Genomic DNA, 27005 nt, shown 5'->3' with positions numbered 1-27005 from the left:
TATTTGTTTCCATGGTTACTTATACTCCTAGCGATGGTACGATAACCCAAATTAAGAAATTTACCTCAAATGCGTGCTAAAGATTTTTATTTTCATTTGCCGTTTTAGGTTTAGGCTGTATTGTCTGTTTCATGCATCTTTCACAATTTTAAGAGACCGCCTTGCTTGGTCTTGATAAGAAAAAACACCAATAGCCAGGAAAGAGTGTACACTTTATACTTCTAATCCTCTTACGATTGCATGTATCAAACACGGATATCTAACTGAAATATAAAGAATTCATCTTGTAAAATGGCCAATACAGAAGTATTAATCACGGTAAATAGTACAGTCGGCATTAGCACATTACAACAGGAAGCTCTTAAAATTGTCTCGGTTTTTCTGTGCTTGATTCTGAATGTGATCGTCTTGGTTGTTATTAAACATCAGACCGAGATTCAAGAATACATGAGAATTCTTTATCAGGTTTTTACTGTAGCAGACATGGTTTTAGGAATTAATTGGAACATCTGGTTCCTTCTCTGGTTTTCAATTGACAACACGAAGGTCACTTGCTACATTCTAAGCATGGCTTTTTCCTATGTTTTTCCATGTTATTTATGTTTCCGTAATGGCATGTCTCTGCGGAATCAGTTTGAACCTATACCTCCTCGTCTCAAGACCACTTAGATACTACACGATTGTGACCAGAACAAGATTTTACTTTGTAATTTCATCCGTCTTTCTGTTGATTATGCTAATCTGTGGAATATATCTCCCAATTCTATCTTCACCGTTCATGAAACTCTTGACAGAACGTTGTTTAGCCCAAGATCTCAGTGCAAAGGCTACATGGATGTCAACTGTGCACACGATTTTTCAAATAAGTCCTATTTGTGTAACAATTGTCATCACATCAATATTGAATATTCGATTACTACTCATTGCTCGTCCATTACGAAATGCAGTCGGCCCAATAAACAAAATCACGTGAAAATCACGTGAAAATCACGTCAATATCAAAGTATCGACTTGAGGAGAGTTACGTTCTTCAAACACCGGACATTTACGTAAATGTGTTAATACGTTTATTGCACTAGGTCACTTAAAACACACGTACACTAAATCACGCAATTGTCACTGCAATATCACCAATATAATAGCGTGATTATCCCTACCTTAGAGACCATGGTTTGGAAACCTAATACTCCCGTGTTTTTTTGGTTATGAAATTACATCTTCATAAACGAATTATCGCGTCAAAGAAACACGTGAAGCGTTAGTGATAGTTTTAGTCAAAATACCTGCGTGAAATTCACGTGAATATTACGTCGAAGAGGAAATATATTAGTGTAACCCGCGTTCAACCAAATAATTACGTAAATGTTACACAATAAATAAACCAAAATAATGACGTTCTCATCCCGTTTCTGAACATCGTGTTTTGGATCTTCCATAATTACGTCCAGGCGCGCCGGAAGCAGTTTGGGATTAGAGGGGGTGGGGGGGGGTCGGGGGTGGTTGCAAACATCCCAGAGGAGAAAGCTAGTTGCAACTTGTCCAGTTGATGAACCAGTTAATGCCAACTGGTAACCCCGGAAATTGAAATGGGCTAAATGATCCAGTTGGTCCAGACCAGTCAGAATTCAACTGGCCTAGCTGAGCCATTAGGACCATTTGGTAAAACTTCCAACCAGTTGAACGGCAACAACACTTCAATACTGGTACGTCTGTATTTCCAATGTAAAGGCAATGGTAATAAGTAGACTTACATAATTTAATTAATCGAAATTTTTTCATATACTTTTATTGAAATTATTTTAGTTCTAGTTAATGTTTTCCTTATTCATGTTTAATTAAATGTAATTTATACGAAGTAGCGAAATGTCCTAATAACTGGTAATTTATATTTGTAGTATTTTCGAAATGAATTGCATATAACTTAATCATCGGTAATTAAGAAATATGCTGTAAATTCAGATAAACTGTTTAAAAAACATAGATCTGCACGCACCCCATATTCAATATGCAAATTAATTTGTGTCAGCTGGTTCAACTGGAAACAGGCCAACAGTCAGCCAGCAGTCATCAACTGGTGCAACTGGAAATATGCACACAGACCGGTTATCAACTGGTGCAATGAAAAGATGCCAACAGTCAGTTATCAACTGGTGAAAATAGAAATATGCCAACAGACACGGGATTATCACCACGGAACTTAAATGGTAACGGTGAAACCATCAAGACACCCAAGAATAACTCATTTTTCACACCTGGAAATCACGGAATACCCAGTTTAGATTAATAATCCGTTCGAGTCACAAGATCATCACCGCGGAACTGCTGGCAACTTTGACTACCATTTAAATAGGTGTTTTAAGACACCTAATAATTACTAATTTTTCACACCTAAATATCACGGATACACAGCTTAGATTAGTAATCAGTTTTAGCTACGTGATCATAACCAAGAAAGTTATGGTAACTTTGAAACCATTTAAAGAGTTGTGTAAGACACCTCAGAATTACTAATTTAATATAACCAGAGATTCACGGACAGAACAATAAGACGATTAGCCGGTGTAAGTAACGTGATTATTACCATCAACCTTGGATAACCTGTGAAACCAATCGATTAAGGTGCTTACAAGACCGAATAATTACTTAGTTATCACCACCATCGGTTAACGGACAAAAAACTCGTTGCTTGGTCAAGTGGTTATTTGGTCATAAACACGTGATTTACAGAGGTAAGTGGAATCATGTTACTCCAGTCGCGTGATAAATTGGTGGTTTTTAGGTTAGATCAAAACGTGAACAGGAGTACCTTTTTTTTTTTAAATGAAAGCACGTGTCGATAACGTTTAAATTTAGTTCAAAGGGCACCATACTTTAAAATCACTTAAAATACACTCCCAAAAGAGGTTACTTTTTAGTGTTTTGTTTATTGGGGGACCTTGTGGGCAGCCTCTCCATACTATCCGAATCAATTGTGCAGACATTAATCCACGCAATTCTAAAGATGACGATCCTATCAAATTGCCAGGGAATCTTCAAATCGATGTCGTACTTGATCTCAACATTAACCGTGATCGACCACGGAGAAGAGGGATGAAAGGATTTGCCACAATTCTACTAACGACGTCCACTTTCTGTATGGTCTGGATATATATAATTTACTATGTGACACCGTTGCCTCAGGGTGCTTTCCATGGGTACAGCCTATCATTTACCTCCTAACAAACTCTGAGGCAAGAAGAATGTGTTTCGTGGCTTTTAAGAAGTGTCTGAGAAATTGATTAGATTACATTAAGAGATTGAGAGGTTTATTACAAACGATCGAGAACGATGAAAACATGAAATGCCCACGAGAAAGCTGATGGTTGAATTTTTTTTAAAGGTAGCTTTTCGGTGTTGTCCAAGAAATTGGCATTAAACACCAATTTGTATCAAGTTTGTTGAAACATTGAAACGCTGAAAAAATAGTACCTCAGTTACTGCCGAATAACCTGATAATTGATGATGGATCTTGACATGATAACATTATTTTGTTAAGAAGGTTATATGAAATGTACAAGATGTGTATACTAGTCTTCTAATTTGGTAAACGAAAATATTTCAATAATCATAGCCCTAATAGCCACATGAATGACAAAGGTATAGAGTTGTATAGCGTTCCACAGCTTGAAAATAAATCGGTCCAATAATAAAAAGTTATGAGTGTTTCAAAGATGAGATCACTATAATCTATGCGAATTGCAAAATGATAATTGGTCAGTGGACTAAAACGCATTCACGGACAACTCTCCCGTTTTTCGTGTACCATAATGTAATACATTTTTGTTTTTCTCCTAAGCGCGTTCCCTTCTTCTTTGGGGCACGTCTCAAAATATATAGTGGGTAGCAGATTATCAAAAGTTATCTAGAAGAAAAGACCTTGCCGACTCATATATTTTGAACAATTGTGTGTCGAAATAAATTGGAAATTTGTCGAGTTCTTCGACACAGTGACACTGCCGATTCTGCCAATTTGAAGTGCCCATACAACTTTCAAAATTTCATAACTTTCTCAATTTTTGTCCGATATTATTTCAAACTTTCATTAATCTACTTTTCTAATTTTATGCTTTCTTTAAGAATAGTTTTACTGTTGAAGTTATATTCTTCTTTAAGAGTAAACGTTGGAATCGTCCACCCCCTTAAAAACACGGTGGTCTGTCAACAAGTAATCTGTCTATAGGGCTAAACGCTAACTGAACTTTTTCGTTGTTCGCTGTCAATTTGGATCATACAATAATGCTATATCCAAGGGATTAAAAAAAAACATTCTGCCCCTTCTTGTAACGGCTACTGGCTTGTCTAGTGCTAACCATGAATTCATTTTGTAAAAGCGTCATTAGTACCTTCCCGTTTCAATAATTAATGGTTAAATAAGCACTTTGGCAATCTATTTCGTCCAACATTAATTTTGATACATCTACCTTCTTCTTGGCTCTTGGAAACTCTTGAAATTTTGCCAGACCACCTACCTGTAAAGATTGCATGACAATATCATGCTCAGGTATAGTGATTATTTTCCACTTTTTTTACTTTTTTTCATTTTCTTTTACGGAATAGGCCGTATCAGGACAATTACCCCTTGGACAATCACCTCCCGACAAATAAAGCCCTGGAAAACCAACAAAGAAGAAAAAAGATGAAAAAACATGGCAGCACTTTGTACCGCCACAGTCGTGTCTTGGGAGACCACCTTTATTCAGGCACACACGACGGTCGTTCTTGTAACTCCATTGGTGTATTGAATGGTCTCATATTTTGACAAGAACTTCCTAAAGCCTTTCACTCACATATTGTAAGTAAACGACATCTTAATTTACGGACCCAATAATAGTGTAGCCTACTATTCATGTTGACAATCGTCATCACGAAAAAACATACAAAAAAACACCAGCACTAACTTTTCTATCACACTTCCATTAGCTGCTTTTCACGCTCGACATGTCTCAGAAACTGCTTGGCTTCAAAGAAGAAAAAAAGGCGTTCATGATGTGTTGAATTTGAAATAAATAGGCAGTTTGTACAGCCCTTATATATGGGCTAACCGTCATTCGGTTTTATAAGAACTCGCACGAAATTTAGATCGTGTTGATCGAGTATCTAAAGGTTTGTCCTGTAAGATGGCTAGTACCATGATGACGGAAGCTTTGAACATGGTAAACCATACAATCATTGTTAGTCCTGACAAAGAGCCTGTAATCTATAAGATATTAATCATTTTCCTCTGTGTGATTTTGAATGCCATTGTCCTAGTTGTCATCAGACACCAACACGAGCTCCAGGAGTACATGCGAATCCTCTACCAGAGTCTAAGCTGTATCGGACATGGTTTTAGGTATCAGTTGGAACATGTGGGTTATTTTGTGGTTTCTCTGTGAAAAAGACCCGAAACGCCTGTGCCGCCACAAGTTTAGCGTTTCCCTTCGTATATAATGTCTCCGTCATTTCCGTTATGGCTTTCCTCTGTGGAATATGTTTCAATCTGTAACTCCTCGTCTCAAGAGCGCAGCGCTATAACACGTTTTGTGTCCAAACTAGGTGTTATTACACTAACAGTAATTTGTTGTTGTTGATAATGCTCCTTCGTGGGTTTTATATACCGATTCTTTCTTCGGCCATGATGACACTTTTAATGCAAATTTGATATCTGTGTACCAATGTATATTCATGTATTATACTATTCTCATGTACAAATGTATTATATTTACACAGATTTATTACTTCTACTATATAATAATACGACCATATTATCATCTAAATGCTTCATATACATAACTAACGCCATACAATATAGACGTGTTTATGTTAAGCCTGCATCCCTAAAATGATAAATTTGTTTTAATAATATACACATCATTGGTTCTAATATCACTAATCGCATTCACTTCATCATCAAACAATCATGGGTTACAGCACAATCATATAATATATCAATGGAATAATAATAATCAACTTAACAAACAGAACCGAAAGAGATTAAATGTTTAATTTTCTTACCTGAAATGAAATGAAGAGGCTGGTCTCAAAAATACAATCCATTTGATCATGTTATATTATGTGGAAAAATAATAAATCCTTGAAACCTTGAATATGTGTTCACTGTGAAGCACCATGTGTAAAACTGGTGCTATCAGGCAGTAACCACTGACCAACGTCTTCGTTTTAGTTTCATTTTTGGAAGAGGGCACAATTTGAGTCACCTCTTCTATAATTTTAAACAAGAGTTCGGTTTCTGCACCATTGCAGCAAGCAGTGAAGAGTGTGCAAACTTTTTAAGATACTGGTGTGTAAAATATGTGACGATGATAACAAAATATACGTATACAAAATGGTGAGGGAGGTCTATTTTCTAAGGGCCTTATAATACAGAAAGAAGGTAGCCATCCTATTGTTCATGGGGGTATTGTCAATACTTTTATTTTGCTTACCAATTACATTTTGATTCACCTCGAATTCAGTCTGAATTTTTCATCAAAATCATCTATCGCAAAGTTGAAAGAGCTTTTGTGCAAGAGAATAATATCATTTTTTTAAGGCAGAAAAATAAGAGAAACAGGATGGAGATAGAGGACTTTGAGGCTTCTACCTCGAGTCAAAAAAGTGCAATAAAGGTAAATGTCTAAGATTGAATACCTTCTTTACTTTTCTCCTTTCCAGATATGATTAGCATGTTTAGCGCCATCTCCGACAATCCAATTGTAATCTCGAAGAACGACCTTTCCACGAGACTTTGACCCCCCCCCCCCCCACTCCGGGGAGCGTTATTTTTTTCGGCGGCACAGATTGGGGTTAGGTGCGTGTTGAGCCTATGGGAAAGTTTAGGGTTAGGGTTAGGTTTAAATCAAGACCCCTTTTTAAAAAACACACCAATCTGTGCCGCAGAAGAAAATGACGCCTCCGGGAACGGAGGGATCGCATTCATGTTCCCAAAATGTCCGGTAAAGGGGTACTTTTCAAGCAGCAAAGTCGGGCTCGTAACACACACAAAATCGGCCCGTATTGACTTTACACCCCTGACTTAATGTAGGGGGGTGTTTTCAAAAGGAGGGAACATGCATACGCATACCTTAAATAACACTGGATGGGGGGGGGGGGGGCTTTGGCTTTAGTAATTGGACTCTTATTTAGAAGTTTTTGAAGTGGGGGGGGGGGGGCTAACAGGAAGAGAATTCAAGTTTGACACGGGAATATGTTTGTTCTACAGACACCTGACAAAATGGGATCGAACTTTTATCGGGCAATCACTTTTAGGACGATATAAACCTCAATCTGCTTGTTTGTCAAAGGTCGGTGGAAATTCCCAGTACCTAAAAATAGACTGCCACACCAAATACATACATGTATAGAAAACTATTTATGATCAGTGCACCACTACATCGTTAAAGCAAAGGGTATACATGTCTACTGGTTTGATATAACGCCTAGACCGACACGTATAGTGACGGAAAAAGAGGTGAGTGATTTCAAATGTTTCTGTCATTTTCATAATAAATGTAATGACACTTGTCAATACTTTCGTTTTACATGGACGTATATATAATGAATTAGGCAGACTCCCAGACACTTCATATGTTTGTATCTGGTTTATAAAATCATAGTTTTCTTTAGACTGAAATAATAAGATTAAGTCTAGATCACAGAACCCTTCGCTACATGGTGTAGAAATCAGTGGTCTAAATGGCTTTGAGGTGATTAATGGAGAACGATCGAGCTAAGACCAATATAAGAATGGCGTTTGTTTAGAATCAGTTTGGTTAACGATGACGAAACAGGTTGCAAAAAGAAAACGAAACAAACCTTTGAATGGAGACCATCAAAGTTTAATGTCCTTAATCGTGAACCCGGAAGTAATATTTGCCGCATTAGAAACTTGTGATCACATTGATATCGTTTATACGTATAACTTCTCAGTATTTGTTATTCTTGGGGGGGGGGGGGGGGTGACGAATTTGTCATGTTATTGTGATTAGAGTATCAAGCGTATTATAAACTATTATGGTTACATGTTATGTACATATGAATACATATTGGAAACATTTCAGCTTACGTGATTAGAATAGGGGTAGTAGTAGTGGAAGTATAGTAGAGTGGTTCATTCACTTTTTTGAATCTCAATCCAAGAGTTGAGGTTTCGTATCCCAGCCCGTCACTAACACCAGTCTATACTATAATGTCGCAATAACTAAAGCCAATTTATTCTGAGGCTTTGTTTGTATCTGGATAATCTGGTTAAAAAAATCTTAATTTTCCTTTTGCTGAAATATGTGGGTCTCGGGCTAAATATCTTTGAGGTGATAAATGAAGAGCGATTGAGCTCAGGCCCCCCAAAAAACATTACTTCTTACTGCTCATTTATCCTGTGGAAAAAACGACGATGATGGTATGTTATAGTGATTTATATAAAAATTTCGTCATGAATTATTGTTATTAGATGTGATGTAGATATGAATGCACATGGTAAATATTTCAGGTTATTATGTGATTCTTAACACATGGCTAAAACATAATAGCTAGTGTTTCTGCAAACCAGAACAATCTATAATGTCCTTTCTATCAAAACCTGAAGATTAAAAAAAAAATAGTATATTCCAGTGTGCATAAGTATAAGTACATAGTACTGCTTGTGATACTTCATCAGATTAAAGAATTAATAAGAAATGTTGCCTACTTTTAAGACACTGCCAGTGCCTTAAAAGGACGTCACACGTAGCAATCCACGCAAATCTAGAAGTCCCTAGTAGTAGTATGTCCTTTGGCAAGACAGTACTCTACATTTGTCACTCTCCACCCATGTATAGCGAATGGGTACCCGGTAGGAAGAAATTCCGTGAATGCTTATGAGTTCCCCATCATGGAAGCTAGCTTAAGCCGGGGTAACAATATGATTGCAGGGCCCTTAATGAGAACAACATTGATACTGATGAGGCTATCCACGCAGAAAATGTATTATTATCATTATTATAACTATTATGATAATACTGTTATTATTATAAGTATTATTTTTGTAATTGTTATTATACTGTACATTGACTGAAAAGCGTCAAGGGAAACTTTTTGTTTAAATTGTTTGTTATTCATTACAACAGTTAATTGATGAATAACATGTATTAATTTTTTCTCAAGATATGACGGAATATTGTGCGCGTCATATTCTGAAGGGTAAAAGCATGAGGAGCATCATAAGCTCTCCACTTTAATGACATCAGATGAATCAATGCTACACTAATCTTTATTTTTTGCTTTTCCTTTATCTGGTATTCCCTTAGAATTCGAATCATGGCTGAAGCATTAAAGAGTGTTATTGCTCAGAGTCTGGAGTGTCCTGTATGTCTGAATACCTTCACCGATCCCAAATTCCTGTCTTGTTCTCACACCTACTGCAAGGCCTGTCTGGAAAACATATTGGAATGCCATGGTAACGACCAGATGCTCCGATGCCCTGTCTGCAGAGCTGAAACCCTGGTCTCAAACCAAGATGTCAGCAAATTACCGACAAATCTAGCTTTGAATTCTCTCATAAAGGATGTGAAGAATCAATATCAGTTTTGCACGAATTGTGAATCCGAGAACAAACCCCAAGATGTTGTCTACTGTCAGGACTGTGGCAAGTATTTCTGTACCACGTGCCAGAACAAACATTCTCAGATGCCAGACTGCATCAGTCATAAGGTCTTAGCCATGAGTGAGATTCTATCAGGGAAGGTGTCAGTACGTAGGTACCGTAAATGTAGAAAACACCCAAAAGAGGATGAGGAGTGCTTCTGTTTTGACTGCAGGAGATTTGCCTGCTACAGGTGTGTTGTCATGGATCATACAAACGAAAGGCACCGGGTCATCGAGGCAGTTGTTTATGAAAACAGCCATATGAAGAGTATCGAGGATCTCAAATCCAAGGCGGACAAGAAACGCTCTTGTTTTCAGAAATACGTTGATTTCATTTATGAGCAGAAGGAGCGTGTGAGCAATGTTAAGAAGCAGTGTACAAAAGATATCAACAAAGCATATGAAGAATCAGTCCGGCACTTGGCAGAGAAGAAAGAACTCCTCATTAGTGAAGTCAAGGGTAGGACCGAAGTAGTAGAGATAGAACTGGACGAAATGAAGAAATCAGCTCAGGAGCACATCACTCACTTGACCACCATAGCTGATGTGGTAACCAATAAGACCAAAATACCGTTAGATATGGATGCTTTGGCTGCACACGACACTCTATGTCAAGACTTACAAGAGGCTTTGAAACAAGAAGATCCTGACTACAACCAGCCGAGGCAATCGAGCAAGAAAGGAAATAGTATCAGTTTTAAGAGAGACGTTGAAAAAGACGAGCTAGCTCTTGGTAAGATCGTAAATACAGTTGCAAAGAACATTGTTTTGCCTACTAAGAACTGCATGAATGCAATGGTTGGTACACCTGAGGGTAGGATGGCAGTGGGATGTTACACAGCTGGCCTGGATATATTCTCTGCTGATGGTCAGCACCGGCAGAAAGTTTTCAAGAATGTTGTAATTCGCGGAGTAGGGTTCCTCTCAGATGATCGGTATGTTATACTTAATGGCTCAAACGATATCACACTATACACACCAGAGTACACAAAGTTAAATGTAAAGTTTGAGACTCTGAGTCCCGATAAAGGTGGATTTGCTGACCTCACTGTAGACGGTAATGATCAGATCTATGTTAGCTACTGGAAAGCTGAAAATATCCAGGTATTCTCACAAGCAGGGGGGAAGGTGATCAGAGAAATACCATGTGGTGGGTATAGTCCTATAAGGCAGATTACTTGTTATAAGGATTACCTGATCACCGCATCGTCGGATACAATACAACTGATTGACAAACAAGGTGTAATCAAATATAAATTAATGGGATTAGGTAATTTCCCAATCGCTGCTGTGTCTCAAGGAAATACAATCATGATAGCCAAGTTAAACTCCGACATAGGTTTGGTCAGCATTGATGAGTACACTAACGAGCTAAAGCATGTCCAGAACCTCGTGAGTGATTACAAGATTGAAAAGCCCGAGAGAACCTGGTACTATCTCCAGCAGTACCGATCAGGAGAGACCGCTTTCTGCACTCCTGATAGACTCTATATATTCCACTAAAAATAACGGATGACTCCTCCATTTCTTACATTGTATGATACCACTGTCTCTAGGCCGGTAGGAAGAGGAGAGGGGTGCGATGTGTGCGACTATAGACCCTTTTTTCTGGTAAAAACAGGTACGCTGAAAAATTAAGAGTAACATAATATTTTGTTAAAAGATGACCCCTCCCTGCCCCGCATTTTCAAAAGCTTCTAACAGGCGTTTTGTTTCTGTGACTTCATGAAGTGTATATAACATCCAGTGGAATCAGTTATACCTTAAACTAAGTGAAATAGAGTTTTGGTGACTGTTTAAGAAACGACATTCCTAGATCATGTTGATCAATTTAAATGATTGAAACTTTTTAAATATAAAAAGTAACTTTTCTTTTAATATACTTCAGATGTGTTTATCTTTCAAAGTTTGACTGTTGATGATGTCTCTCCATGTGAATCTGACCTTGTTGGTAGCTGGAGTAAATATATAAACAATGTAGACACAATGTAAATTATGGACTCGAAGATAACTTTACAGTTTAGAAGATAATCATCCTCGTTATAGAAACTATGAGATCTTATTTCTCTCATATTCGACGATTTTTTTTTCTTCTTTTCTTTATTTTGTATAATGCATTTCAGTCCGCCGTCGGTTTGATCAAAATGAATTGTATGTCTTACACAGAATCATGAGAGGAAGTGCCACTTTGTCAAAATAACTTCTACTTCTTATGATTTTTTTTAGTTGTGTACTACAGAGATTAAGAGTTTTGAAAGTCGATCTATTCACAGTATGATATATGTTGTAAAAGTATTGAAACACCAAATGCCAAATTGAGTGTTTATGTTTTAATTTGATAGACTGTGCTATCTTGTTTTCTGTTTTCCATGTTTACTTTCCGTCTGGCAAAGTAATGATAATAATAATAATGAACGTTATTTGTATAGCGCATATCACTAACATAAAGAAGGTCCCTATGCGCTTAGAAAAGAAGGAAATAGAAATAGGGCGGAATAGGAATGAACATTTATGCCTGATACATGAAAATAAAATGCAAACAACAATAATGATACGCAATTCCTACATAGCTTACATGTAATAAATTGTTCATTCAGGTAATACAAATTTAAACATGAAAATTACTTGAAATGAAATTTAATAGTACATTGGAGAAATGCCATGGAACTCGTCGGAAATACCCGATTCATTTATTTACTCTTTGTAGATATTTCGTTTTGTCTGTGTTTCCATTTCCTTCAGTTTCTGTCATGGATATATTGCTGATAAAACTTTGTGTCAATCCTATCTAAACTCAGGAGAGGAAAAATGGATTTTAACTCATTTCAATGAAAGCAGAAATGAGGGAAGTTGGTCTTAATAGTCTTTAGAAAAATCTGAAACGTTGTGATTTTACAGCTACTCTATGTCATTGTATACTAAAGATTTAATTAAACATCGTCTTTGTCTCTTTCAGATTGTCATTTTCTATGACCTTGATTACCTATCTGTTCATGCCATTGCTCATACTTAATCTAACAGACTTGAAATATAAAAGTTGCTATAACGATCATGACGTTATACATGTACGTGTATTTTCTTCTTAACTTCAAGCATCTGAAGAATTTGGGGGATCTGAAATCGGGCTGACGTGGTATTTCAACTTTTGGTTTAATAGTGGACATGGGTAACTGGCAGTTGATTTTGTTTTTATTGTCAATAGAAATCTCTAGTTCCAGTTCAGGAGTCTGTGTGGCCAGGGTAACAAACTCGATTTTCCGTCACGTTTTGCTATTTTATCAATAGAAACTGAAGAATTATATTCAAGAAATATATTTCAGAGGGTTTACCAACTCGGCTTCAACCAAGATATTGATAAACCAATATTTCAAACCCAATAACTAAACAAACATAAAAGGTAAATAAAACAAAAACAACTTAAATTTATTCTTGCAAAATTTTAATCTTATTTTTTTATATCTTAATTTTAAACGTATACTTGATCTATAATATTATGTCAAGCACTGTGGTGTGTATTTTCTTGTGGTAGGAATGTTGTGTTTTGTTATGTCATTGTAATCTGATACATACATTTAACTCGGATATTCCCGACGTATTAAGCGCTATATAAGCAATATTATTATTATTATTATTATTATTAACTGTTAATAATATCTTCTTTAGGTCGGCCATTTATAAAGGTCACTGCCTTTCTGGTTCATATTTATCAAGCAACTTTGATATTAATGTACCAATGCGTATACATTTGTTCTATTATTTTCATGTAACATTGTATAATTCAATGTACACGTCTCTAGCTTTGATATAAATTGCCAGATTCAAGAAAATGAGTCATTTTGCATTAGTGTGCCAATGTTACCAGTTTGATTGTCGTATATATGATACCATTTTATACAGTTTGGTCGTACCTAAGCTATCATGTAATGTGTGCAGTACGCTTCCAACCTCCTTTCCTTTTGTCGTCTATTCTTCTCTGATGTTCTGATATTTATAGTGTATTGTTCTACTTTTTGTATAAAAATGTAACTTACTATATATCTTTTACTGTACTAACCCTCCTACATGCAAAACATCCTGACAAAATTCTCAGACCACAAAGATATTTATGGTTGTCGTTGAAGGCGTCACTGTGCGACACCCTCTAACATTAAATTCTCCCAACCAGTTTTGAATTTTCCCAACCGTTTTCCCATTAAAATAAGACATAAGATCGGCTTTTAAATATCTTTCAACACCTAATTGTCTGAAATGGTATATAGAGCCAATTCATTGCTTTGTGACGATTTACATTCACCGAAAATGTAATCAAATTGTAATAATATAGTTGGGAGAATTATGGAATCGATCAGATCAGTTTTTCCTATTTTTTATCACTAATAATGGTCTGTTTTAGCTTTCAGATTATCTTCAATTGTACATTTTACATTGAAGTCACTACCTTAGCACCATTTTCTCTCATCTAAACAATGTTACCAAGTCCCTTTAAGGCTTTACGCCTTCTTTATTGTGTGAATACTGAACATGCTCTCAAATTTGCTTTTACATTTGTGTTTATAAACTTTTGTATTGATTATAAATATTTTTGTTGATATTACAAATAATGAAAGAATCAAAGAAAATAAATGTTATTTTCAACTGAATTCAGTTATTTTAAAGTATTCTTTTGATATTTTTTAATCTGGACATACAGAATAAGCTATGAACATAATATAGGCAGAATAGTAGGCTATTTGACTATTACGCAAATGCCAGAAGCAGGTTGCGGTTGTCCGTGTCCGAAAAGGATATGGGGGGGGGGTGGGCTCCATCCCTCAGCCCCCTGTCCTGTATGCCTTTGGAATAGTTGGAAACATTTGCTTGGATTTGTCTCATACAAGAAGTTGACGACAACACAAAGCGTTGAGTGCAGGGGTCACGGGCACAGAACTGTAAACTACGTAGAACACTCATCCCAACTCACAATGCACAGATCGACCTGTGGCCGTTGAAATTGCTGGGAGATACGCTTGAGTGCACACGCCGCCATTTTTCTTAGTCCTCGATCTTTTTAGCTCACAAATTTCAAGTATTGCAGCCTGGCCTTTCGTTGAGAAAAAAAATGGCGAACACAACAAGAGGACTAACGAAGATGGCTGATATCACGTGATCACGTACGAGCGCTGGCCATATTTTTCGAACCACTATGAGCCTTCTACATATATTTACAGTTCTGTGATCACGGGCCACTGGCTTCATCGGCAGGTAGTTCCATTATTTGAATGAGTAAATTACGACAAAAACATACGACCAATCAAAACAAGTTTAATACCAGAATAAAGCTAACGATTATTATATTCCATAGCCGCTCTCCCCGAAGCCTCCTGACCATAATACAACGAGTTAGGACTTGCGAGAGTGGCCGAAGTGCAGTTGAAACTCGCTATTTTGCTCATCTCCAACGTAAAAAGAGACGACCTTGTGCTTGATTACTTTTTTCCCGACAAAAGCACAGAGAAATTGCCTATCATTTGTTTATATTATACTTTTTTAAAGGTTACCCAAGTGACTCCAGGGCACCCCAATGCTGGAAAGAAACTCACTGTTTTTAAACTTCATTTTTTATGCAAAAATGCTTATTAAAGGGATAGTTAAGTTCTGTTTTCAGACCGCAAATGCCTTCAAAGTGCATGGTTATTGCTCTTATTCTTTAATCTATGACATTTATAGTGCCCTTTTAGAACCTAAAATTTCTATTAAGGTAATTTTAGACCCCAAAATGTGTGAAATTTAGCCAATACGATTATATAAATTCAGCTCCACTTTAAAAAAACACGATGACCGTTAATTGATTATTTAATTAAAAATAACAATACATGAGCCTGCTAATTGTGGGTAATATTAGCAACATGAAAATGCCAACAAAAATGCCAACATCGGCATTGGCTGCAATACGACCTAAAAGGCGTTATTTCGTTTTTTTTCAACGGTTTTTTTCAAATTTTTCAAAATATCTAATATTTTGTGGTGGTACACAAGTATTAGAATCGTTATATTTCAGCCGTCTATGAACCGATTTTGATCAAACAAAGATGAATTTGTCATTTGAATATTATGTTCTTTCAAATTTGACACTCAGTTTTTCATTATCTCACAAAAAATTATTTTGTGTAGCGCCCTCTGCAACAGAACTCAACTATCCCTTTAATTTTTTCTATGCCCGCAAGTCAGATTGAGCGGATGATACAACGTTTCCATATATCGTCCCTGAACATCCCGAAACTATAATAAATCGAGCAACGTCTTAGCTCTCTCAACCAGATAATGGTTAGTGCTGTAAAGAAAGAGGTCTAAGATTGAATATCTTCTTCACTTTTCTCCTGTGTATAGCATGTTTAGCGCCATCTCCGACATTCCAATTGTAATCTAAGGAGGATCGTTCCACGAGACTTTACCAAGAGTAATTTGACTCTAACTTTAGTATATTTAATTCGTTACTTTTAAAGGCCCACTGCACTACTTGTAGCTACTTGCGCCATCTATATAACCAGCAATGCCTAATCGGTGACCATTGGTCCCCCATGATCCTCTCTTTCTTATGTTAACTGAGAGCTGAGTTGATGAGATAACCAGCTGTCCATTGACCTTGCAGGGCGGTCAAATCCCTCGTGTATACTATGACAGATAAGCTTTAATAGTGACATTGTTGTTAGTCCAATTGCGATGGTTGTACCGTTATACCAGAGACTTGGCAGAGTAACGTTATCCCTGGTTGTATATGATACGGTGAACAATGAATTGACACAAAGTGTACATATTATTATTAGGGAATAACATTGATGATCCAAATTGTGGTCGTCATTCAATTACCCCCGCTATAAGCTGACGCAATTATGGTGTCGAATAAAGAACCTGATACCTCACACATCGTATCCGGACACCTATACCCCGTGGACATCCACCCCCAGATAACCACCCCCGTCAACTACCCCCTAGGGCAACCACCCTCTAGGATGATTACCCCCCACCCCCCAGGACATCTACCCCAGAAAACTACCCTCTAGGACAACCACCCCCGGACAACTCCCCCCTAGGACAGTTGTCCCAAGGGCTAGTTGAATGGGGATATTTATCCGGGGGTGAATGTTCAGGGGGTAGGTGTCCTAGAACTTTGTTTGGCCTGCTGTCAGTCTAATGCTGGTCCAATTGGTGTGACTATAGGGTACTAAAGCACTTCTAAGTATGAAAAATCTTTGGACGGCCAGACAGCTTACATCCATGAAAGGTTTCAGAATAAGAGGGGTATACAGACACTTATATATCTTAACAACACCATCAAGACCTCAGACATTTTTTATTTACAATATATGGTATGTAAATGGTCCAATAAGTTCATACGCCATGCGGTAAAATAATTATATTAAATTAATTGTCTGCAGAAGCTCAATTTACATAATCTATCTGCTTAGCTAGTGAATTTTGTACAGACCGCTCTTGACGGAACGCTGTTTAGCCCAATATCTCAGTGCAAAAGCTATATAGACGTCAATTATGCACACGAGTTTTCAAATAATTCCTATTTGTGCAACAATTGTCATCACAATAATATTGAATATCCGATTACCCAGCTGTAGCTGAACCACGAAACATGTGATCAACAGTCCGGTGAAGTATCCACTAGACAACGACACCTCAACGCCAACGTTGGCAGCAGTCTATAAACCTAAAATGTGCGTTATTCTCAACATTGTTGTGTTAGTAGTTATCAAACATCAAAGCAAACTGGAGGTATATAAATATGCGAATTATTTAATTATTTGATTATTGATGTAGCTTTAGGTTTTACCTGGCACATGTTATGGCTTTCACTTCACAGCAGTAATCTTACTGTTTTATGATGTAACGATCTAGAATACATGGTCTATGAGTTTAGAACAGACACGTGCAAGCGACTCTAGTGGAATGAGTCGGTAACTTTCGTTAGATTAACGACTGACTATTTTCTAAGATGATAAATGAATGAAATTGACATTACGAAGAACAACATTCGAACTGATCAGGTTATTTCATCCCACAATTTGGAGAATTATTAAATGAATGGAAGAATAGATAGATGACTAAAAGAATAATTAAATGAATAAAGAAAGAAAACAATAAATACATATTTTATTTCTTTTTAAGGTCATTTTTAGTCCACCAGCTGTTCCTCACCCTCTGTTGGTTAAAAAACTAAATACAAACAAAATGGACATGACAAAACTATCGCCAAAATTGTATTGGCAAAGTCGAGAATACATGGTTGTATTAGGGCGTAGCTTTCGAGCTATTACCATCGTCCAACAAAGATACACCCACACAATAATTCGATGCAATCACAGTGGGAAAATGGACCCTTAAGATTTCCATACGTTGATGACACAATCTTGTTATCTTGCCTGACAACCTTTAACCTCTTAAGGAGGCAAAACCCCATTTTTTTTTAAAGACATGACTTGTGATGTTGTAAAAGGTCGCTCGGTACTGATATATATTCAGGAGAACTCCCTGTATACATTCTAGGTGGACTAGGCCTACCTCTAACATTTTGCCGCGTTCGAGAAATCAAATGAAAGAGGATTCATTTTTATACAATATGATATCCTATTAAAAAAAGTGTGGGGATAATTTGCATAACAATCTAGATTCAAACATGTTAATTTTTATGATTAAAACAAAAAAGAAAAGCGCCAAAATACCTATTTCTCCATATCTGGTAAATTACGACCACTAACTTAGACTTATTTTGGTTGCTAAAGGTTGTCATCTTTTTACCAACCGTAACATAGTGGGATGTAAAATTAAATATATCACGAGTAGATGTTACTATCAAGCAGATGACTATTTGTTAGGAAGTGTGATTTCGAATGAAACGGTTTCATCATATTTCAAAGATATATCTTCATTAGTTCCTGTTGCTACATTAATAAAATCGGGCCTAGCAACCGATATACAATTTGTTCTCAGAAATCTAATTAGGCTATCGGTTAATGATACATGAATAAAGACCTGATTGCCATTGGCAAACATGATTTGCAGTCTGAAACATGTAAATAGTGCACGGTGTGATTCAACACTCTCCCCTACCCCCCCCCCCCCTCTCTCTCTCTCTCTCTCTCTCTCTCTTTTAAAGAAAAAGGGAATCTAGACAAAATTTTGAATTACTGCAATCCCTAGACATGCTAAATAGTATAGTAGGCTAATGGTCACGTTATGTTTGCTTTCCGGTTTCATATTTAGGCATAACAACTTCATTAATCTGTCAGTCACGTTTCTGCCATCTCGTTTTATCTCATTACTTCTGCTCCTATCTATTTATAATCACATTGGTACGCAATAGTTGGAATAAAACGCACGTAATCACGGAGATGAAACACTTTCTGTGGAAAATGCATGAACTGTTCATATATTTTCCCGTATCTACCTCTATCTACAGTCTGCAGTCCTGATAGTCTGATGAAGATGAACATTTAGAGCAGTACATTTCGCAAATAAAGAACAACCTTCCGTATTATCCTAACCTTTAGATGTAAAAGTCTGAACTATCAGTATCTACAGGGTATGTTCTTCCAAATGGCGACTACAGAAGCTTTGAGCATGATTAACGATACCAACGTTGCGGCAGGTAGTGGTGTCCCGTCAGGTGAAACAGTTCGAATCTTAACAATTTTTCTCTGCGTGGTTTTGAATACGATCGTCTTAGTCGTAATCAAACACCAAAACGATCTCCAAGAATACATGCGAATTCTTTATCAGGTCCTTGCAGTAGCGGATATGCTGTTGGGAATCAGTTGGAGTATTTGGATCATTTTATGGTTTTCACCAGCCAAAAGTAAAGAGTTCTGTACCATTATAAGTATGGTGTTTCCTTTTGCGTATCACGTATCTTACATATCCGTAATGGCTTGCCTCTGTGGGGTATGCTTTAATCTTTATCTCCTTGTTACAAGACCACTACGATATTACACGATTGTGACACGAACAAGATTTTACTTTACTCTTGCGATGACCTTTTTCGTGATAATCCTATGCTGTGGGATATATCTACCAATTCCAGAATCGCCCTTCATAAAACTCTTGACGGAACGTTGCTTGGCCCAAGATACAAGCTCAAACACGAAATGGACGTCTATAGTTCACACCGGCTATCAAATAGTTCCTATTTGTGCAACACTGATCATTACATCAATGCTGAATTTCCGCATACTACTCATTGCACGTCACTTGAGAAATTCGGTCGAACACTTTGAAAACCTTCGCAGTACTGTCCCTGTTAACGAAGAGGTGATGACGACTAACACTCCTTTTAGAGAGCGCAGTCGTGGTAAGGCGCTAGTAAATCAACAAAATGATGACGTACCTGATCACGACATGAACCGTAATCGACCAAGCAGAAGAGGAATGAAAGGGTTCGCCACAATTTTCTTCATAACTGTCATTTTCTGCGCTGTGTGGACACCTACTGTGATCCTCTATATAGTACCGTTACATCCCGAGGTACAAAATATCTTGGATATTTTGTCAGGATGCTTTACGTGGTTAGAGCCCATTATTTACTTGCTGACGAGCTCAGAAGCGAGAAAATTGTGTGTGGTAGCTTTCCGCCACATTACTTCAAAACTAACCGACTTCACAAGCAACACTTGAAGACATTAGGGGGAGGTGAACGCACACGATAGACCAATTAAGATATACTAGGAACACTAGTTTCAAGTAGCATGTTTATCATTGAAAAGGAAGTAAAGGAATTGTTGGAAGTGTTCATTCACTCCCACTTTTGTATATACATGTAACTATAGTCTTACATGACCCTGCGCAAATCACACCATGCAGTAGCTAACGCCGTTCTAGACCATGTAATGATAAAGACCATTCTGTATCCGTATCTTGACCAAGTCAGACGTGTCCGTTTTTATCGTTCATTATCTCATGTTGAAATATCATATCTCATGATGAAATAAATTTTAGTGAATAAAATGTCAAGAACGGGAAAAAGAATAATTTATAATTAACCAATAATTGTAATTATACCCCGCTTAATTGGATACATATTCTTTCTTCTTATTATATTATATCTTATCTTATTCTCTCTCTCTCTCTCTTTTTTTTTCTTTTCAGAATGAGTTTTCGAGAGCAAGATTTGACTTACTTTGATAAGTAACAGCACTCTACATGATTTTATGTATAGTCTGTTTCATATAAGATGAAATTGCATACAATTCTTAATGTATCTTGATGAAGTTGATGATAACAATAATTAATTTGTTCCAAACATGCTTAAAATTGAAGCAATCATATTGAAAATGTAAGAAATACAAGCAAGCTCCCGAAGCATTGTCGAAAAAAAGAACTCGTTTACAAATGAAGCGGTTGCCCTGTGTTCGTTGATGATTTATTATTTAAGCAGAACATTAATTAAACTGTCAATTACTCACTTGATATCGATGTAGCTGTTGATGAATTAATGAATATGTACACAAACGTGCTAAAACCTGAGGAAATTTCGTTAAAAATGTAAATAATACAGGCCATCTCTAAAAGCTTTGTCGAACAACAGAAATTTAGCGGTATTACAACGGTCGTCGTGTGTTTGTTGGTGGCACATTCATTAAGAAGAAAAGTCAATCAAGCTGTCAATTACTCACTTGATATCATCATAAATGACAGGATCTATCTAAATACTTCAAATTCCTTTGTTTCCATGGTTACTAATACTCCCAGCGATGGTACGATAACCCAAATTAAGAAATTTACCTCAGACGCGTGCGAAATATTTTCATTTTTATTTGCCCTTTCAGGATAGGTTGTATTGTCTGTTTCATGCATCGTTCAGCATGTTTAGAGACCGCCCTGCTTGGTCTTGATAAGAAAAACACCGATAGCCAGGAAAGAGTGTACCCTTATTCAATACTTCTAATCTTCTGACGATTGCATGCAACAAACACGGATATCTTAATGGAATATAGAAAATTCATCTTGTAAAATGGCCCCTACAGAAGCATTAACTACGGTAAATAGTACAGTCGGCATTGGCACATTACAACAGGAAGCTGTTAAAATTGTCTCAGTTTTTCTGTGCTTGATTCTGAATGTGATCTTCTTGGTTGTTATTAAACATCAGACCGAGATTCAAGAATACATAAGAATTCTTTATCAGATTTTTACTGTAGCAGACATGGTTTATGGAATTAATTGGAACATCTGGTTCCCTCTCTGGTTTTCAATTGACAACTCGAAGACCACTTGCTACATTCTAAGCATGGCTTTTTCCTATGTGTTCCATGTTATTTATATTTCCGTAATGGCGTGTCTCTGCGGAATCAGTTTGAACCTACACCTCCTCGTCTCAAAACCACTACGATATTACACGATTGTGACCAGAACAAGATTTTACTTTACAATTGCATCCGTCTTTCTGTTGATTATGCTCATCTGTGGAATATATCTCCCAATTCCATCTTCACCGTTTATGAAACTCTTGACAGAACGTTGTCTAGCCCAAGATCTCAGTGCAAAGGCTACATGGACGTCAACAGTGCACACGATTTTTCAAATAATTCCTATTTGTGCAACAATTGTCATCACATCAATATTGAATATTCGATTACTACTCAGTGCTCGTCGATTAAGAAATGCAGTCAGACCTTTTGAACTCCCTCTCCCTACTATCATTATCGTTGCAGCTGAATATGGGCAACCAGCCGTATATTTGTATTTGTATATGATTATTTTTTATACGGAAATAAAAACATCAACAACAACAACTATCCGAATCAATCGTGCAGATATAGATCCACGCAATTCAAAAGATCACGATCCTAGGATATCGCCAGGGAATTTTGAAATCGATGTCGTACGTGATTTCAACATGAACCGTCATCGACCACGCAGGAGAGGGATGAAAGGATTTGCCACAATTCTACTATCGACGGCCACTTTCTGTATGGTCTGGACACCTTATGTAATTAACCTTGTGAGACCGTTGCCTCCGACTTTGACGAATGTCTTGGACACGATTTCAGGGAGCTTTCCATGGGTGCAGCCTATCATTTACCTCCTAACAAACTCTGAGGAAAGAAGAATGTGTTTTGCGGCTTTTAAGAAGTGTCTGAGAAATTGATTAGATTACATTAAGAGATTGAGAGGTTTATTACAAACGATCGAGAACGCTGAAAAAATGAAATGCCCACGAGAAAGCTGATGGTTAAAAAAGTAAATATATAACTTTCGTTGACTATGAAATAGTTTATCAATAATGCTAGTTGATTAGACAAAATTGTAAATACGAGTTTTCAGTGAATAAAATCTGAAGCACGGGAAAAAAAATCACTTATAATTGGCTTATAATTGTAACATGCCCTGCCCTACAATTACCTGTGCCGTCTCCCAAGGTTCTTTATTAGGTCCGCTCCTTTTTATTTCATACATCAATGATCTCAGAAACTCTCCTGAAATCTTATCATTTATTCTTTTCGCGGATGACTCCAATTTATTTTGCTCCCACAAAAACCCAGAAACACTTCTAAACACTGTAAGCACCGAATTAAATTGCGTGTTTAAATGGATCCAAGCAAATAAATTGTCGCTTAATATAAATAAAACATATTTCATGCTATTCATTAATCATCCTTACCAGGTCATATCAAAATCAATATTCAACCATGTTGAATCCACCGAATTCTTAGGTGTCTATTTTTAGACAGTAAACTAACATGGAAAGTTCATATCAATTGTTTATGTAAGCTGTTGTCACGGAACTCCGGCGTAATGAATAAGTTGAAACCTTTTGTACCTCCTCATGCCATGCTTCTACTCTACCTTGATATTGCCTTATCTTAGATATTGTATACTCGCATGGGGGATAATGTTGGTTTTCTTGCCCATATATATATACTTTTCTATAATTGTAATATTCTTAAAATATGTGACTTGCACTTTTATAATATTGGAATATATATGTATAAACTATCAAAAGATGATTTACCAGATGCTTTCGTCCCTTTTTTTCAACGCAATACATTCTTACCCTACTAGACAGACAAACTATTTTCATCTCCCTCGAACTCGCACCGTTTTTGCTAACAGCCTAACAAAACAATTATTTTTACTGGACCCAAATTCTGGAAGAGCCTGAATAACGAACTAGTTGAAATCATTTAAACGAAAGCTCAGGTGTTTCCTTTTAAGTAAGTATGTATAAAAGTAATTTTGATGTCGCGCTGGATCGTACAGGTGGTTATTCAGGTGGTTATACAGACTTTGTTTTTGTCATTTTACAACGCCATTGTTTTCATCAATTTGCTTTCTCTTCTTCTTCTTCTGCCTCTTCTTCTTCCTCTTCTTTTTTGTCTTCCTCTTTTTTCTCTTTCTTCCCTTCTTCACCTTCTCCTACTTATCATTATTATATTATTCTCTTTACTCTTTATTTCTACTTTTCTTTTCTTCTCAATTCGCTCTCCCTGTATGTCTCTAGAATCTCGTACTATACTACTCCGTTTTCGCCTCCTATTTACCTTTTAAATTCAGACCTACTCTATAGTGTTCGGTAGTCACATCCCGCCGTACTTGCAAGTGCGTGCTGTCTACGTGCAAAAACGTGGGCAAAATTTGGGTATCGGTACGTGGTGAGTACCGCCTCCGTACGGATTTGGGAGCACGCAGACACACCGTAGCACTTTTAGTGCACGAGGAACTTTCGCTGCGTTCGGGCTACCGATTCACCCCCAGTGCGCTTGACGTGCGTGCCCGGTACTGCCAACGAGCGCACAACGCACTGACTCCGTGCGTTTTTAAATTTGTTTCCCACGATCACTTGCTCTACGGAAGGCGCACTTAGCACGTGCGTGCTGCGCACGTGATAAGCGCGTGGTCCGTGCTTACTCGCCACTTCCCCAGTTCAACTTTCTGATGAGCACGCAGAACTCACGTGGACCGTACCGAGTAAGCACGTGCTCCGCACTTACAACGCACGTTGTGCGCACTGATTTATGCAGTATACAAAAGCCGAGCCGACGGAAGAGTGCCAACATTTCGTCTCCAAGATGGCGCCGAAGAAGACACAGAATAAGGGGTCAGCTGCATCTGCAGCTCAAAAGGCAGCGGATAAGAAGGCCAGAGAGGCCCAACAGAAACGGGCCGCGGAAGATGAGAGGCCAGAGAGGAAGAGTGGAGGAGGAGCGAAAAAGAGTCAGATGGTGACACCAAAGCGTCTGATCATGAGGAGGGTGCCGCGGAAGATGAGAGGCCAGAGAGGAAGAGTGGAGGAGGAGCGAAAAAGAGTCAAATGGTGACGCCAAAGCGTCTGATCATGAGGAGGGTGCTGCTGGTGGATCGAAGAAGGGGTCACATGAAAAGGGTGTGACAAAGGAAAAGGCCAACTGCTCGTTCTCGGCGAAACAGGAGGAGCGCCTGGTTGTGTTCTTCTCGGTCAATCCGGTCTTCTTCGATAAGTTTCCCAGGGTTTTCCCTTCCCTTGAGGCCCGTTGGCCGACCATCTGGTTGGGTTCGGTCATCTGCACATCCTCCCTCCAGGCCCCGAGGACCACGTTGCCATCCTCATCCTCGTGGTCCAAATTAAGGTCCTGTAGTCCGGGCTGGCGCTTTCGCAGCCAATTGTGAAGGGTGAGGCAGCCCAACACAACGCGAATCACCCTGTCAGGCTCCAACAGCAGGGTGGTGAGTAGGCACCGCCACCGGTGAGCCAATATCCCGAAGCAGTTCTCCACAACCCGACGGGCCCGAGAGGTCCGATAGTTCATCACGCTCTCTTTGTGGGTCATGGCACGGCGACTGTATGGCTTCAAGAGCCACTTTCGCAGGGGAAAAGCATCATCGCCTATAATGAAGTAGGGAAAGTTCCGGTTGACGCCTGGAAGTGGATCCGGTGCTGGGAATCCAATGTTGTCCTCCAGTGCCCCCCGGAGGGTGGACTCGTTGAACACGCCTGCGTCTGAGGAAGAGCCGTTGGCCCCCACCTTGCACCACAAGAAGGAATAGTTAGCATCCACGATGGCCAGGAGCACCACAGAACAGAAGCGCTTATTATATTATTGTAATAGAGTGATCCACTTTTATTGGGCTTCTTGATGGCGATATGTTTCCCGTCTATCGCCCCACAACAGTGGTGAAAGTTCCATCGCGTTCCAAACTGGCGGGCGACGGCTTTCCACTCGTCCTGTGTGTAGGCCATGTTGAACAACTTCTCCTTATATTCCTTGTAGATGGCGGTGCAAACCTCTGGCACGAACGTGTATATGCTGTTGTGTGCCACCCGGAAGTCGTAGGCAAGGGACCTGTAGCTGTTCCCCCTCACCAAGAAGCGAAGGGTGATGGCCAGCTTCATGCCAGGCTCAAGAGGGCGGCGACTTCTGAAACATAAAATGTATTAATAACGTTTGGGTGGCCCATAAAGAGTGCTACAAAAACTGACCTTAATTACAAATACATGAATGACTAAATACAATTATTGTTTATAGTGTTTGATAGAAAAACACTTCAAGTTTTATTTGCCACCACAATCATCATTTTACATGAAGACGTTTTGATTCTATGGCCATTTTACTGAAAAGTTGTGATTTGCAAAATTTGCTCCTTTTGTCAGAGATTTATTCTTAAATGAGCGACGGGAAGCTTCCAATAGAAATAAGACAACATTTTAAAGCAAATACAAAGCAAAACCAAGAATTTGTTATGGCAGAAATGAAGACACACACCTTGGGCACTTGGTGATTCGAGGGGTCACTCGGAGCAGGAGCTCGGCGAAGAGATTAAGGTCCATTCGGATGTATCCTACGTTTTCTGAAAACGTAGGGAGGGAGTGGCAAAGGCAGGGAGGGAGTACTGACAACGCGCGTCACACGCACTTTGTAAGTACGTGGCCCACACGCCACGCCTGGCCGTGAACGGTTGCGTGCATCGTACGTTGCGCACGTGGTAAGTGCGTTGTACGTGCTTACAACGTGCTTACAACATACGGTCTCCGTGCGGTTGCCACGTTATCGTACGGAGGCCGTACTTACAAGTGCTGCTCACGTACGGTGTCCTTACTCACTCGCATGTTGTAAGTGCGTGCACGTGCGACGAACTCGCTGTTTATATAGGACGACATTCCGATGTTCTCCAGAAGTCCCAGCTGTTGCTGCCTCAAGATGCCGCCCATTCCACTGAAGAGACTATATACTGCATAAATCAGTGCGAACAACGTGCGTTGTAAGTGCTTACTCGGTACGGTCCACGTGAGTTCTGCGTGCTCATTGGATAGCTGAACTGGGGAAGTGGCGAGTAAGCACGGAACACGCACTTATCACGTGCGCCTTTAAAAGAGGCACGGAGTTAGTGCGTTGTGCGCTAGTTGG

At 38.4% G+C, this 27005-nt stretch overlaps 1 protein-coding gene across 1 annotated transcript; it reads left to right on the top strand.

The window, feature by feature from the left end:
* Window positions 1–7290: 7290 nt before the first annotated feature.
* On the top strand, window positions 7291–11142 carry LOC115926496 (RING finger protein 207-like). Its single transcript, XM_030991255.1, has 2 exons — window positions 7291–7489; window positions 9303–11142. Exon 2 carries the CDS (start codon window positions 9313–9315, stop codon window positions 11140–11142), a length of 1830 nt encoding a protein of 609 aa, XP_030847115.1. The 5' UTR covers window positions 7291–7489; window positions 9303–9312.
* The last annotated feature ends 15863 nt before the right edge of the window (window positions 11143–27005 follow it).

This window comes from Strongylocentrotus purpuratus, unplaced genomic scaffold (genome assembly GCF_000002235.5).
Source record: "Strongylocentrotus purpuratus isolate Spur 01 unplaced genomic scaffold, Spur_5.0 spur5_scaffold_2, whole genome shotgun sequence".
Taxonomy (NCBI): domain Eukaryota; kingdom Metazoa; phylum Echinodermata; class Echinoidea; order Camarodonta; family Strongylocentrotidae; genus Strongylocentrotus; species Strongylocentrotus purpuratus.
The sequence above is the reverse complement of the archived record's forward strand: the minus strand, read 5'-3'. Positions and strand labels throughout refer to the sequence as shown.